Source organism: Corvus brachyrhynchos, unplaced genomic scaffold, assembly GCF_000691975.1.
Source record: "Corvus brachyrhynchos isolate BGI_N302 unplaced genomic scaffold, ASM69197v1 scaffold32, whole genome shotgun sequence".
NCBI lineage: Eukaryota > Metazoa > Chordata > Aves > Passeriformes > Corvidae > Corvus > Corvus brachyrhynchos.
In genome coordinates, this window is record NW_008237919.1 from 8,727,358 (window position 1) to 8,741,976 (window position 14,619).

Here is a 14,619-nt window from a genome sequence, read left to right on the forward strand (position 1 = left end):
CCCTCCCATCGACTCTCACCTAGCGGGCCCAACCCCAAGAATCAAAAGAAATAAAACCACAAGGCAGAAGACTACGCATGCTCTAAAAAGGCAGCCCCAAGGAGTGGCCATGCAGAACAGCTCCAGGAAAAGTTTTAATATGAATAGAGAACAGACAGTAAAAACGGTATAAAAAGGACTCACCTCGAGCATCATGTGTGCTCTGGGGAGAGCGCCAAGGCACCCGGCCATTATCCCTTTGCTTTATTTTATGTGTCTCTTATTGTCTTTATATTAAACTCTTTAAATTCTAACAGGAGAGTGAACCTCGTTTTTCACAATGGTATTGCCCTGGGATAATTTGTATAGGACATTTGGGAGCCAAAATCCATGGGGAAAATGAGTTTCATTTTTATACTCATAGCTTGAAATTGTATAAAGAGTATGTAACACTGTTTATGCTTACTAGTGGGTTTTTTTGCATTCATAAGACCAGAAAGTAATACAATGAGAATCATGATTTCCAAAAATTCTGAATATAACCCTTCCTGTGGAATTCTGGAAAGGAATTCTAGCAGCTACAAAAATTTCACTTCTGCGTTAGCTCTGCTGGCAGAAACCACTACAAAAACATTTTTTGCTCTGAGACTGTACCTTTTTATTTTGTCTACAATATTTTTATTTCTTTGCAGATATTGATGTATGGTATAGCACCTAAACTACTTATTTTCTTTTCTTCCAGGCTGCTGAATCAGGAATAATAAAAGTGAAAACAATAGCTGCACGGAACACAGATATTTTGGCAGGTAATTATTTGCAGTGCAATGGGAAAAATAAAGCTGAGTTACAGATCAAAATGTTAAAAAGATGTTTTGGATATGTCTAATAGTCTTTTAGTCATGTCTTTTAGTGTGTGCTGTATTGTTGATGCTTTACTTTTGGGCACCTAGCAAAACTAGTAGCACAGAAGTTTTTAAATACTGCTTGTGTTTCATGTTAGTGCTATTCTGGTGCTGAGGAAGGGCTCCATTTTCAGCTGATGCTCTACAAAAGTTATCATCCACTTAGAAAAGTAATGTGAAATACTTAAGACCTTACAGTCTCAGTGTTCTAGTTGCTGTGGTTGAGTGCTCTGTAGTATGATCCACATCTGTGTATTAGTCCAGCCTTTGGAGACTTGTAACTGGCAGGCAAAATTCCATCTTTGTCTGAGACAAGGTCGTTCAATTTAACATGTTCTAATGCCTTGGGGGACGGGGCATATCTTGTGAGCTACAGCTTTATAAGTGCTTAAAACAGTATCTTTTGACTGTCTTCAGCTTTATAAAGTTGGCTTCTTGCCAGTTGCTGGTAAAGCCCTTGGCCGGATTTAAATGTCCCTGCATTAATACTTGAGTGTCTACCCCAGATATAGTCAAAATCCTTGAAATGCAGGTTGTTTGGTAGGTCCAGTGAAATAGCTGCGAAACCATATCTTGTTTTGAGGTATGTAAATCAGATATTGTTAAGGAGGCATTTTCTAGGATTATTTGAATTAACAGACCCAATCCTCAGTATTTCACTTTAATGCCTCTTTTTTATTTGTTTATTTTCTTTGTTTTTACTGCTGTCATGAATGCTGACATAAGTGGGAAAAGTGTGCCAGGTAATGTCAGCTATATCAAAATACAAAAACAATCAAGAGAGAGCTGTAGTTAGCCGTTTGGGAAGCTGTCAACATGTTACTGCATAAAGAAGTTTGTATTTTAGAAAGCTAGTTTCTAATCCTGCAAAGTTCTCTGGATTTTTAGTTTTCAAAGGGAAGAGATGGGAAAGATCATTCAATTTAGTCATGGATGGGCAGTCGTTGCTTTCATCTTTTTGAGGGAACACTTTCTGGTAGTCGGTAAAATTTTTAAAATAATTTTCTTTTGGAAAGTTTAAACTAGAATGTACTTAGTATTTATTTCATTTAAAAAAACCTGCACGGATTTGTTGTTAAGAGGTTTGGGAAACCAGCAGGTCCTAAAAGTTATTTTGATTAGTTAATCTTTGCTAATAGGATAATAACTTTTTCCCCCTTTGTTTCACAGTTTTGCACTGAGAAAATGTACTTTGCCTGCACATTATCCTAACATTCCATGGTTAAAGCATAATGTCACTAAACAGACTAAATTCTTTATGAACTCTTGTATTTTTTGAGGTATCAGTTGTAACCTAAAATTATACATGTTAATGTCAAGAGATTGCCTCCTATCTAATATTTGAAATCTTTTGAAGAAAAATAATGTATATACATTAGTAATAATAAAGCTGCAAAACGCTACTGTAATTGTGAAATCTAGTGGATACTTTTTGACTGCTAGATGATTTAGGAACATCTACGAGACATTCTAGTAATACAAATAAATATTTTGATCAGGATACGACTTTTTAAATATTTTGATGTAAACTGTGGTTTCACTAACGTAGATAAGAACAACTGTATCAGATTGTTTTGAATAAGCTGATCTGATGCTTTCTTGAGCATTTCATTGTGTAGGATTATAATTTTTAGAAAAATAGATGCAGGCTTAAAATCATCATTAAAATCTTTAAAATCTTTGTTATTTTTGGTGGGATATGTTTAGCCTGCCAGAACTTTGAGGTCATTGATCTAACTTCTTTCTTTCTCTTGGAAAAGTTAAGTTGAGCTGTTTCAAGGTCTTCATTCTTGGCAGTCTGTGCATGCTTTATAATTTATTTATAAGAATTTGAGAAATTCCAAAGGAAGAGAAAGCCTTATATCAAAGGAGATAAATTTGAGAAATTATTTCCATGTGGCTTTGAGATGCGCAAAAACTTACAGTTTAGGAGTTCTAAAAATCAGAATTATAATCTTGCTGATGAAATAAACAGGTAAGTTATACTTTCAAGAAACTTCTCATTTGTTATGGTTCAGTAAGATAGATTTCTTTTTCAATACCTATTGCCATAAATTGGTAGCAAAATTGAGACAGACCTGGCAATAATAAATTTTTTGTGCATTTGAAGACCGAAGCTAATACAGTCACAGAATCATGTGATCACAGAATATTCTGAGCTGGAAAGGATCATCAAAGTTAAGCTCCTGTCCCTCTGAACAGGAAAGCCCCAAGAATGACTCCATGTGCCTGGTTGCTATAAAACCAGATGGGTACCGAAGCAGATCTACAAAACATTAATTTTTCAGCTTCATAAAGTAAAAATATTTGTCTAGATTCTGTTGTGAGATTGTTGCTTTTAATGGATTATAGAAGAAAAATATTGTAAAAGGCCTAAATTTATTCTTTGTCATGCCATTTTTGCCATTCAGAATTATATCTGGAGTCTCATGTTAAGGATAAATGTTTTGTGGTATCTTTTTGCTTGCTTTTTTCTGATTGATGGTTAGAATTTAGTGGCAGTTCAGAAATGTCAACTGGACATAGAGCCTGCACTGGCTCTGAAGAGGCTGATGGAACTGGGCTGTGTGTTGATATCACCCTCTAAGAGCTATTATCTTGTAGAAAGTTGGCATCCATAATTTAAAATAGCCTATCCTTTTCTTAGAAACTTCTGAGTGAGTTAGTTTCAGTTGGAAAATACCACTAAAGTATATTTTTGTAGTTGTTTCATTTTTTTTCCGAATTAGTTGTAGTGATGCTTAATAGTAAAGATCATGTTTGCATTTTTATGTGAGAGTGTATTTTTTGTTTGTGGTAACTACTGTCCTCTTAAAAGCATGTGAAACTTTCCATGAATACATTTCTTCTACTACACATAGACTAAAACAAAGTTATGACATTCAATGCAAGAACACACATTGGACTTGCAACTGTGAGGAAATTTTTAGTGTCTAAAATGGTGATGAGCGGCTAAAATCTTAGAAGTTTGCATGAATCAACAAACATACCTGCAAATGGAAAACCACTCATCAGTCAGAGTCATGCTTTCCTTTAGTATTTTAAAAATTTTTAATACTTTCATATTTTTAAATTTGATTATCTCAGATTTCTTGAATTACTTTTATGGGAAAAAACTGTTTTAAATGCCGGTGTAGAATGTTGTATTCATTACGAAGCTTTTTCTCCTTAACAAAAGAAAGGAAGGGAGAGAGAAAAGTTTATGGGAACTGGTTTTCTCCTGGCAGAAGTTCATTTTAAGAAGCTACCCTTTGCCACTAAAACACCATTTAACAAATTCACAGCCAGGTGAACATACCCTGGATACAAACAGTCCAGTCTCTTTTTCCGCCTGTTTTGTCAGTCCAGTCTCTTTCTCCTCCTGTTTTGCTGGTGGCAGTTTGCTCTTCCCCTTCCTGCCCTGTGGCTTGGAATGTTGCTCTGTGCTACACAGTGTTGCTCCTGCATTAGGTGCTGAGGTGAAGCAGAGCAGAAGGACAGTGCTACCAGCCTGAGACTGGTTCCTGTGGCAAGGCCAGGGAAACTCTGGAACTGGCAGAACCTTACACCTTCTTGCTAACCACATGGACTCTTAAGTTGATGTTTTGGATTTGGAAAGTCTCTTGAGTGTGTAAGGGAGAAGGTGCTTGGAATTTGAGCCTTGGCCAGGGTAATTGTGGAAGTGAGCTGTGTCAGCCCGGTGTCTGTCTTCACTTGGCTCTTCCCTGTGGTCCACGTGTAAATCCTAAATTTCCAAGACTGGAGATTGCTTTTTGTTAATAGGTGGGATTAACAATTTTTGCATTGTATTTTTCAAAGTATTAAGCATTGACTGCTTCCATATCTCTCTTTGAAAGCATTGAAAGAGAACAGCTCAGAGGTGGTTCAGCCTTTTCTGATGGGTTGTGGAACAAAAGAACCAAAGATCACTCAGCTGTGTCTAGCAGCCATACAGAGGCTCATGTCTCATGAAGTTGTTTCAGAGGTAAGATCAATCTTTATACAAAACCATAGATATTTCAGAGTGAGAAATACCTCAAACAGAAGGTGAATGAGTTGTTTTAGGAGGCTCTTTGTGTTATAATGAACATAGCCCACAAAATATTTTACTTGTATCTGGTTTTCAGTAATTTAAAAGAAAACATTTTACACCATTAAAAAAAAAAAGTGAGGAAATATTAGTAACTTCTAGAAGAAAATTCATGAAAATTGAAACCAGCAAATTTAGTTCACATTTTTACACTGCAGGAACTGAACATGTGATGGACCTTGTGCCTCCACAAAATATACTCTGTGCAATAAAATTATTGTGCTTTTGTTACAGTTTATTTTTAAAATAAGGTAAAATGGATGCACATTTTCTGCAGCAGCAGTAAATGTCATGATATATTATGGTACTGCACATATAGTATGTTAGGAAGCTGGTAAAGATAATGCTGTTAAAATACACCTTCAGTTGTGTTTGTGTAATGTAAAATTACACTGTTTTCTCTCTGATATGAGTGAATTCTGAGGGTAAAATATATTTTTATTGTGTCTTCCATATTTCCAAGCAGAAAATTAAGTACACGCTTTAATTTGTGCTACATATTAAGACATTTCTGCTGTTGATTCTTTAAAAATACTTCAGGAAGCTTGTGACAATGAAATTGCCTTTATATTCTCAATGTAGTGCTATGGTATAGACAAGCAGGCACATTCAGTTATGATATGCCTTTATGACAGTGATATTCTTACATATGTACACATGATATACCAGTACGTAAATATTGTAATAGTTGGTAAAAAAATATTTCTTTGTAGGCTGCAGCAGGAAACATTATTAATATGCTTTGGCAATTGATGGAGAACAGTCTTGAAGAACTTAAATTGCTCCAGACAGTTCTTGTACTTTTAACAACCAATACAGTTGTGCATGATGAAGCACTGTCCAAGGTAAGAATTTGTTGGTGTCAACTATAGAACTTACAATATCCAAGAGGAAAAATGGGGAAATTTTACATAAGAAGCATGTGAAAACAATGGACAGGGAGGGGGGGGCGTTTCTTTATTCTATCGTGTCCATATTGTCTTTACGACTAGACTCTGAAAACAGGATTTCTTTTAGCTTCCTTTTCCATGGGTTTTGTAATTCCTCCACAGTAATACATTTCTGACTTAATCAGAACTTGAAATAAAAACACTGGGCCAATGCCTATCCTTCTCATCTGTTAAATTTGTTGTGTGCTTTTGAGCTGGAATCAGAGCACATAGCACAGTGTAAATTCTCACTAATGGAGAAAATGTTAAAAGAAGCTGCCTTCCACCCTGCCTTGAATCTCTTTTGAAAGCAGTCCAGTTATTGCTCTTTCAGTAAGAACTTTGGCTCGTAGTTTTAAACATGAAACATTTTGGATTTTATGTTTCAACTAAAACAAAAAATAAGGTCCTGTCCATTTTAATTTAACTTTTAAGATACTTCTTTTTGAAGAAGCAACATTGTTTACCAATCTGTGAATTGTGAAACTCTTCTTGAAGTAAATTTCTCTTCTAGATTACGTGGGAGAAAATTGGTTTCAGCCAGTTGAGTGTTCATGTTTCAGTCAAGCTGTTTTAAGATTTCAAACTGATGTGGAAATATCATACGAATAGAGTCCACAAATCATAGACATGAAAAAGAGGCAAAAGAAAATTCTTAATCTTGTGTGGCTCAGAGCATGTAGCACTGTGGCTGGGTGTGGTTGAGATTCTTGCAAGTGCAAGAGCACAGAATATGGACATAAGAACAAGAAACACAGGTTTCACTGCACATACAGATGTTAATTTTCAAAATTCATTATAAAATAAGTAAGTATTAAACTATGAGTTAGAGGTAATAATAAAATCCAATGGGAAAAAGTATTCAGGTCATTGCCAGCACAATGGCACATTAAAATGCATGTCAGGAATAATAGCAGTCAAGGCAACATGATTGTGAAAGTATTGTGATTCAGTCTAGGAGAGGAATGACATTTTAGCTTTGGAGTTGACTGACTTTTCTGTGATTAACCTTACAATCCTACTGTCCTTTTGACATTAATATCCATACAAGTTGTTCTGTGTGATTACTGTGTATTCTCTGTGATGACTGTACTTTTTATTGGCACATCATAATGTCGTCAGTTAATACCACTTTTTTATTGACTTTGGGGAAGATTACTAAAGAGTTTTTTGGCTAGGGTAATCCATAAAACTTATTCTGGTTCTTCAAATTTAAAATTATTAAGTTTTTTTTTTTTCTGGGCAACCTTTTGACAAACTTAGCAGAAAGCATTCCTCAGTCCATCAACCTTCTTGACTCTTAGCTAAAAGATGAAATGTATTGTTGTAAGGTGATATTTTTTCTGGTTTTTTTTCCTTTCAGGCAATTGTACTTTGCTTTCGATTGCACTTTACAAAAGATAACATCACAAATAATACTGCGGCAGCCACAGTGCGGCAGGTAGTTACTGTCGTGTTTGAGAGAGTGGTTGCTGAAGATGAACGATATAAAGGTGGGCATACTGCTTACTCAGCTTGCTTTTATTGATCTGCTTTTTGACACATATCAGATGTTTCTCTTTCAGATAAAGAAGTAGTAAAATGTCTATAGATGTTATAAAAAAGTCACAGACGTCATTAATTTTAACTGTCTTTTATACACTTATTTGTATTTAAAGGAGGCTAAATCCTTTGCCATTGTATCAGTCCAATTCAGTACACCAATATATAAAATGCAGATTTTTTTTTTTTCTTTTCAAGCTGTGAGAACTGGTCTTCAGGTTAGTACTGTGAAAGGATTTGAGGTGAGGGTGTCATTTAAGGTGAATGTACCATAGATTACTGAGTGGGAAATACATGGCAGTAGAGAAGAGAGTGTTTGAAGAGAACATTTGAAAGAAGTGCTTGGTATTGATGATCTTTGGTAGTCAATCTAAGGTTTTCTATAGACTTGATAAGTTGCAGGAGAAGTACCTGGCCATTCTCACAGAGTATTTCTGTAAGAACACTTAATGTACATTTGATTTTTAACAGTTCCTGTGTTCACAAAACTTTGGTTTTTTGCACAGATGCTGTTGACCAGCCAGCTGCAGTTCAAGGGAATAGTAATAGAAGATCTGTCAGTACACTGAAGCCATGTGCTAAGGATGCATATATGCTTTTTCAGGTAGTTGGGGAGCATATATTTATATATTTGCAGTTAAGATTGGGTGCTTCTACATCTCTTTAAGAAATTTAAATAATTTGCTGTTGGCATGTTGACAATGTCCTTAACCAGAGCCTTGGGCTTTCTTATGTGTATTTATTGACATTGGTGATGATATGCTGTATCACAGGGGAATGATGGGAAAATGAAGACAAAGTGGTCTTGGAAAATGTTTTACTATGAATCTTAAATAATAGCTAAGCATACGTGTCTCCGTTAAATTCAAGATTCTTATTTCTGTGAGCTGTGGTGGGTTGACCCTGATTGGACTCTCAAGTGCCCACCAAGCTGCTTTACCATTCCCCATCCCAGCTGGGTGGGGAGAGAAAATAAGATGGAAAACAATTCATAGGTTTTTTCATAAGGCAGTTCACTAAAGCGGAAGGTTGCATGTGCATAAGCAAAGTGCATCAGCAAGCAATGTTTAGCCACTTCCTGAGAAACGGGTTCACGATGCATGGCATTTGCTCCCAAAGGTGAACATTGCAAATAACGAATGCCTCCCTTCCTTCTCCATTTCTTAGATTCTATAGCTGAGGTTAACCAAAGACATCTTTGGTTAATTTGGGATGACCTTTTTTGTGTCCCCTCTCAGGATCTTGCCCAGCCTCTTGGTGGCAGTGGGGGAAAATCTTGAGAGACGGTGCTGAGGCTCTGACAGTGCTACTCAGATGTAGTCAAAACACTGGTGTGTTATTAGCACCTTTCTAGCTACCAATGCAAAGCTCAGCACTTTGAGGGCTGCTATGGGGAAAATAAACTCCATTTCAGCCAGACCCAAAACAGAGCAAAGCACTACAACTGCAGTTCAGTCCTGTTTCTTGTGCTTGGTGTTGGACATAAAGGCAAGTATGTAGTGAAAAGGTGTAGTTGTATTCATGACACCAGTAAAAATCTTCTTGACTTAGCAAATTCACTGGTCTTGAGAGATTTCTGAGGGCGGGAATGAACACACATGCTACAAGGATAGCAGCAAAGTTCAAAATTTCTTTTAAAAGTTTTTGGTGCTTTGTAACTTACGTAAAAAAAGCATTTAAGGAAAAGTTACGTAGTAATCAGAAAACTAGTCACAAAAGAGGAGAGCATGTAGATTTCATTATAAACTCTGGAAACTTTCTTGGTACAGAGAATGTAAATATTACTATGTTTCTTTCCAAGGATCTTTGTCAGTTAGTTAATGCTGATGCTCCCTACTGGCTCGTGGGTATGACAGAAATGACACGGACATTTGGCCTTGAACTTCTTGAGTCAGTCCTCAATGACTTTCCACAAGTGTTTTTACAAGTGAGTAGTTCTTGGATGGAAAACAGTAAGACTTCTGTTCACATAGGTAGTAAAATCTGCACTTCATTAAATCCTCTTTAATTTAACACAAATACTGTTTTCCTGAAAGACTTGTAGCTTTTATGTATTCAGGGGGGGCAGTTTAATAGAAAAGTTCCCTGTGATTTTTGACCATGTTTTTCTATTCCCAAACACTTTATTTATGTTTATACATTTTGTAGAGCATGTTTTAGTTTGTTCCACTTTCAGTTTTGCTGTTTATATCTCCTCCAGAGATGTATTTTCTTATCTTGCCTGATTTATGACAGCTCTGTAACTAAATTTGTGGAATTGTTATTTCTACAAAAACATTAACCTCACCCCACTTGTAAAGTAAGAATCATGACTGTGAATTGCATGTATCTACTGCATATAAATGCACTGTTATCCTGCAGTAATGTGTTTTAGCTGACAGTAGGTAAATTTAAAAAATTCATAAATATATAAGTGTTGTATTAGCAGCCTATTTCAACTTGGAAATACTAGAAGAGGGAGTGCATGGCATGAACCTGACCATTGTAATTTCACACTTTTTGATAGCTTTATAATGGTGTCTGCAGTTCTGCCTTTTCATTTCCTGATTTTAATTTATACCAAGATTTACATTCAGACTGCTTGATCATAACTACAAATGTAAATAAGATGCATTATCAGAGCTACTGGTAGCAATTAAGGACTATCAGCATATAACTTTTTCTGTTTTCTTTTTCAGCATCAGGAATTCAGTTTTCTTCTTAAAGAAAGGGTATGCCCTCTTGTTATAAAGCTCTTCTCCCCAAATATCAAATTCAGGCAAGGTTCCACCACCTCTTCTTCCCCAGCACCAGTGGAAAAACCATACTTTCCCATCTGTATGCGTTTGCTGCGAGTAGTTTCTGTTTTGATTAAACAGTTTTACAGTTTGCTGGTAAGAATGTGCTCAAATCTTCTTTATGCAGTTTTGTTTTTCTATGTATATGCCAGTGCTGTGATCAGTAGTAGAATTGATTAGTTCTTGGGAACTGTTGATGTCTACTGAGGGAAGAGAAGGCTAAATATGCTTTTTCTCTTAAGTGGATTTGTGCTTACATGTATTCTAAATGTATGATTTTGTTAGTCATGGACTTGTATGAATTTCATAATAGATTAGCTGTTGTCTTTATTTAACTGCCTTTCAGGTTTTGGGAACCTTTTGATCTTCTGTTGTTTGCCTGATTTTAGATAATGGTGATTACTGTGCCTTGTTAATACTTTCTAAGAGGCTTTTGACTTGAGTTGCTAAAGCTGTTGACAGAATGTGGGTAAAAAACACATCTGTTATGTCCTGAGTTTGGGGTATTTCCTAAAAAAAATACTTCTCTTACAGTTTAATTTGTTTACTGTAGCAAATGTATGACCTTTATTGCAATGTCTGTGAGGAATTTAACTCCTTCAGTACAACTGCATATGTGGTTTTAGCTTGTCAAAAATATTATTATTAGTTATGTTTTTATATAATTCTGAGTAAATACTCATTCAAGGGGTTTTTTTTAGATTCTGTACAAATCTTGCTGTGATAGGATTCCTGAGATGAAAGATTTTTTGAGAAAATATTTTGTAGGAGGCTTTTTCTTTTTGCTAATTATTGTAAACTATATGTTTTAGGTAACAGAATGTGAAATCTTTCTGTCATTGCTGGTTAAGTTTCTGGATGCAGACAAACCACAGTGGCTACGAGCTGTTGCAGTAGAATCTATTCACAGGCTTTGTGTGCAGCCTCAGCTATTAAGGTACTAAATATATTGAGTTTTGCTTTTACATAAAGTTTAAGATACATTTTTATTATTTTTCTCTAATGGAAAATGCTTCCTAAAACATTGCAAATATGTAGAAACTTAAATGCAATAAGCTCATCACAATAATTTTGCATAATGCATTAGGCAGTGCTTGTTATCCAGGAAGGGCTGAATTACAGTTATTTGAGTATGTCTGTGTGTTAGCAGTGTCAAAGGAGCATTTACCTAAAATTAAATACTATTGTTTACCTAAATATTTGCCATTAAAATGTGCTTTTAGTCTACAGTTTGGAGTGTGCGTTGGGGGGGGAAGTTGCTGTTAAAATATTCTTTTAGTCTCCAGTTTGTCAAATACTTTCTGTTTTATAAAATACTTACCAGGTCTTTTTGTCAGTCATATGATATGAAGCAACATTCCACTAAAGTTTTCCGTGATATTGTGAATGCACTGGGGTCCTTTATCCAGTCTCTATTTCTTGTACCAAGCACGGGGAACACATCAGCAACACCAAATCAAACTGGTAAAGCCTTGTCCTTATTATTATTTTATTTTGCCGTTGTTTTCTTGTAATAATGAATTATGTTTTGATTCAGCTCTGGTACAGCTTTGTACTTCTGTGTTTATTTTGGTCATAAGCTAGCTTGAGACAAACTGGTGTTCTCAGCTCTGGTACAACAGGGGGTTTTACCTACCTGTATTGTGGGGAAGGTGTAGACCCCAGTCAGCAGAGCAGTGTTCCTGCCTTGATTCCTGTTTCTGCAGTGACCCAGCTCTTTGTTTCACAACTTTTCAGAGGGAAATTCTGATGGAGTTATTTCTAATTTCTGACTATAAAAATGTGTCTGATTTCTGTCTCCTTGTGCGGGGATGTCATTTATGGCAGTGCGTAATTTAAGTAGTAAGACAGTGTGTGTTTGTGGGGGGCAATCACTAATTCTTCTGAATGTTCAAGGCCAAAACTGGACTGAGGGAGCCAAGAGGTAGAATGAAAGATGTGTATTTTACAAATGGTCTCTGTCTTTTTTGTAAGCTGAAAACAGACACTTACTGAAATTAACTTGATTGTCTTTTCTTTGCAGCCAGGATTTTGACATTTCACTATGTATTTGTATTTTAATAAGAAGAAATTATCATCCTGTTAATGCCTTTGCAGGTGTTTATGTCCAAGTTAAAGCTCTCTGCTTCTTTCTGTAGTTCTGGAAGCAGAGCCCTCAGCAACAAACAACATAAAAATAATTTGTAAGGGTGTGTCTTGGTATGCCTTCTTTCAAGAGATAAGAGCCAAATAATAAGTGTAATTACTGTCTATCATATCTGCTATTAAATTAAGAAACATTGAAAAGTTTAGGTTTAGACTCACTGCTTTCAGTGTTCACTCATGAAATTGGAATCCCATGCTGGACTTAGAAGTGATAGCATGAGGAAATTTGTGTCAGTGTCTATTGTTCTGTAGCAGCTGTCTGAACAGCAACTGATAGTACACTTCTATTAGTATTATTTCTAGGTTAGCTTCATTATCTCAAAGTAAATCAGAAGAGCACTTTTCATCACGTAACATGCGCATATGAGAAGCCATTCTATAATACTCATTCTGGAAATGTAAATTTTGCCTCATGTGAAGCAGCACCGCAATAGGGTCATACCTCTAGTGCTGTTGCTATTTCTCTGGGTTATTATTTCAGTTTGTTTTCTATTTTCCTTTTCACTTCTTCTTTCTGCCTCAGTGTTTCTCATATCACTTTCTCATGCGTGTATCTTTCTACCTTTTTTACTCCTGTGGCCATATTTGACAGGCAAAGAGCAGATCAATGCAATGTAAGTTTCAAACAGAGTCTTCTGATAATAACAGCAATCCTCTCATAGCAGGCTGTCTTTTGGAATCATAGAATGGTTTGTGTTGGAAGAAACCTTCAATGATGACCTAGATGATCTAGTTCCAGCCCCCTGGCCATGGGCAGGGACACGTTCCAGTAGACCAGAAGCCTTATTCAACCTGGCTTTGGACATTTGCACTCCTTATAAACCTGATTTTTGAGCCTCAGTCTTGCAACAAGCTGCCTGTTTCATAGAAGTTGAAAGCTGCATCTACTGAAGTTCTGTGTCACTCTTAGTATACTGGGCAATGTTTACCACCCACTTTAATGAGCTAGATTAATACAAAAATAGTTGTATATGTCTGACTGCACAGTGGGATCATAGAAAATGACACCAGTGTGTGTTAGTGACAGTGTTTGGTTAACCATTTGTGTTTAGCAGCATGATTTTTTTGTTTCAGTCTGTTAAGTGTTACTGTGTTGAAGTGTATGCATAAGCTTCTGCATATTCACGTTGCCTAAATTAGTAGTTTATTGTCTAAATTAGTAGTTTACTCTCCACATATTAAAAGCAAGCACACCAAAATGGCAGTTACACTGTGAGTCGCCTTCCTGGGGACTCTGCTCTCTCCCCCCCATTGTCTCTTCAGAAAGAATCTGAACTTGTGGTTCTTAATAAGTATAGATGTCCTCCTCTATGAAGAAAGTGTATATATACAGAATTCCTTGTTCTTTTAGCTGCTTTTTTTTGCTTCCTCGGTTGGAACCAAAATTTGTGCCTTCCTAGCTGTTGGTTGGCACATTGTCAGCTCTTCCCTGTTGAGGTTTGTTTTATTCTACCATGGCATGGAACAGATTCAAATGTTGCCATTCTCAGTTCTCTTCTTGCAGTTTTTGCATTTCTGAAGTCTTGAAAGTTTGTTGTTGGAATAATTAAACTTTCTAACTACTGAGTTCTAGATGCAACTACATAAATAATCCTTAACTTTCAAGTGTCTGTCTGACAAGTGTCTTGTTTCATCAAGACTCTGTAAGTTTCATTCATTCACAGAATGTTACGAATGTTTTTCTACCTTTCACAGAAACATTACATTCTGACTGGAAATCAGGCACTTGACATCATGGAACTGCACATAAGATTATGTTTTAGACGCCAGAGGGAGCTCAGAAATAGTTTTTTGTGTTGTTGGTTTTTGTTATTGAACTGGGTGTCTTCAGATTAATCCTGGTGTCTCAAAAATTAAATGTAGAAAAAGGATGTTTGCTGATCACAAATATGAGACTGGTTGATTTTATCACATTGTTTTTCTGAACAGGAAGCAGTGCATCAGGGAATACTGGCTCAGCACAAACTAACCCAGGAGTGCTTGGAATGGGCGGAGGTGCAACTGTATTACCTGCCTTTGAGTACAGAGGCACTTGGATACCTATCCTGAATGTAACAGTACAAGGCAGTGCTAAAGCTACATAGTGAGTACCTCTATCTTTTTGAAAATGTTTGTAACAAGTATTTTTATTTTCAATTCAGTGATTTAAGGTTTGGTTTTGTTTTTTTTTTTTACTAGTGGATATTGAGGTCTTGGTTTCACTGGCATTGAAGTATATTAAGAATTTTCTTTGTTGGTACCATGAGATGTTCTGGTCTTTTTGCTTTTTTTTTCTG

At 36.1% G+C, this 14,619-nt stretch overlaps 1 protein-coding gene across 5 annotated transcripts in view; it reads left to right on the forward strand.

Annotated features, from left to right (window-relative positions):
* Window positions 1-700: 700 nt before the first annotated feature.
* MON2 (MON2 homolog, regulator of endosome-to-Golgi trafficking) overlaps window positions 701-14,619 on the forward strand; it is a 53,668-nt gene continuing 39,749 nt past the window's right edge. For 4 of the 5 annotated variants that reach the window (XM_017733178.1, XM_017733179.1, XM_008632782.2 and 1 more), the window contains exons 1-10: window positions 701-785; window positions 4,718-4,845; window positions 5,664-5,795; window positions 7,243-7,372; window positions 7,928-8,025; window positions 9,223-9,348; window positions 10,100-10,294; window positions 11,011-11,135; window positions 11,523-11,662; window positions 14,273-14,426. In XM_017733178.1, coding sequence (XP_017588667.1) covers window positions 4,759-4,845; window positions 5,664-5,795; window positions 7,243-7,372; window positions 7,928-8,025; window positions 9,223-9,348; window positions 10,100-10,294; window positions 11,011-11,135; window positions 11,523-11,662; window positions 14,273-14,426 — 1,187 coding nt within the window. In that variant the 5' untranslated portion in view covers window positions 701-785; window positions 4,718-4,758. The remainder of the gene's footprint in view (window positions 786-4,717; window positions 4,846-5,663; window positions 5,796-7,242; window positions 7,373-7,927; window positions 8,026-9,222; window positions 9,349-10,099; window positions 10,295-11,010; window positions 11,136-11,522; window positions 11,663-14,272; window positions 14,427-14,619) is intronic. The other variant, XM_008632781.2, reaches the window with a different exon arrangement.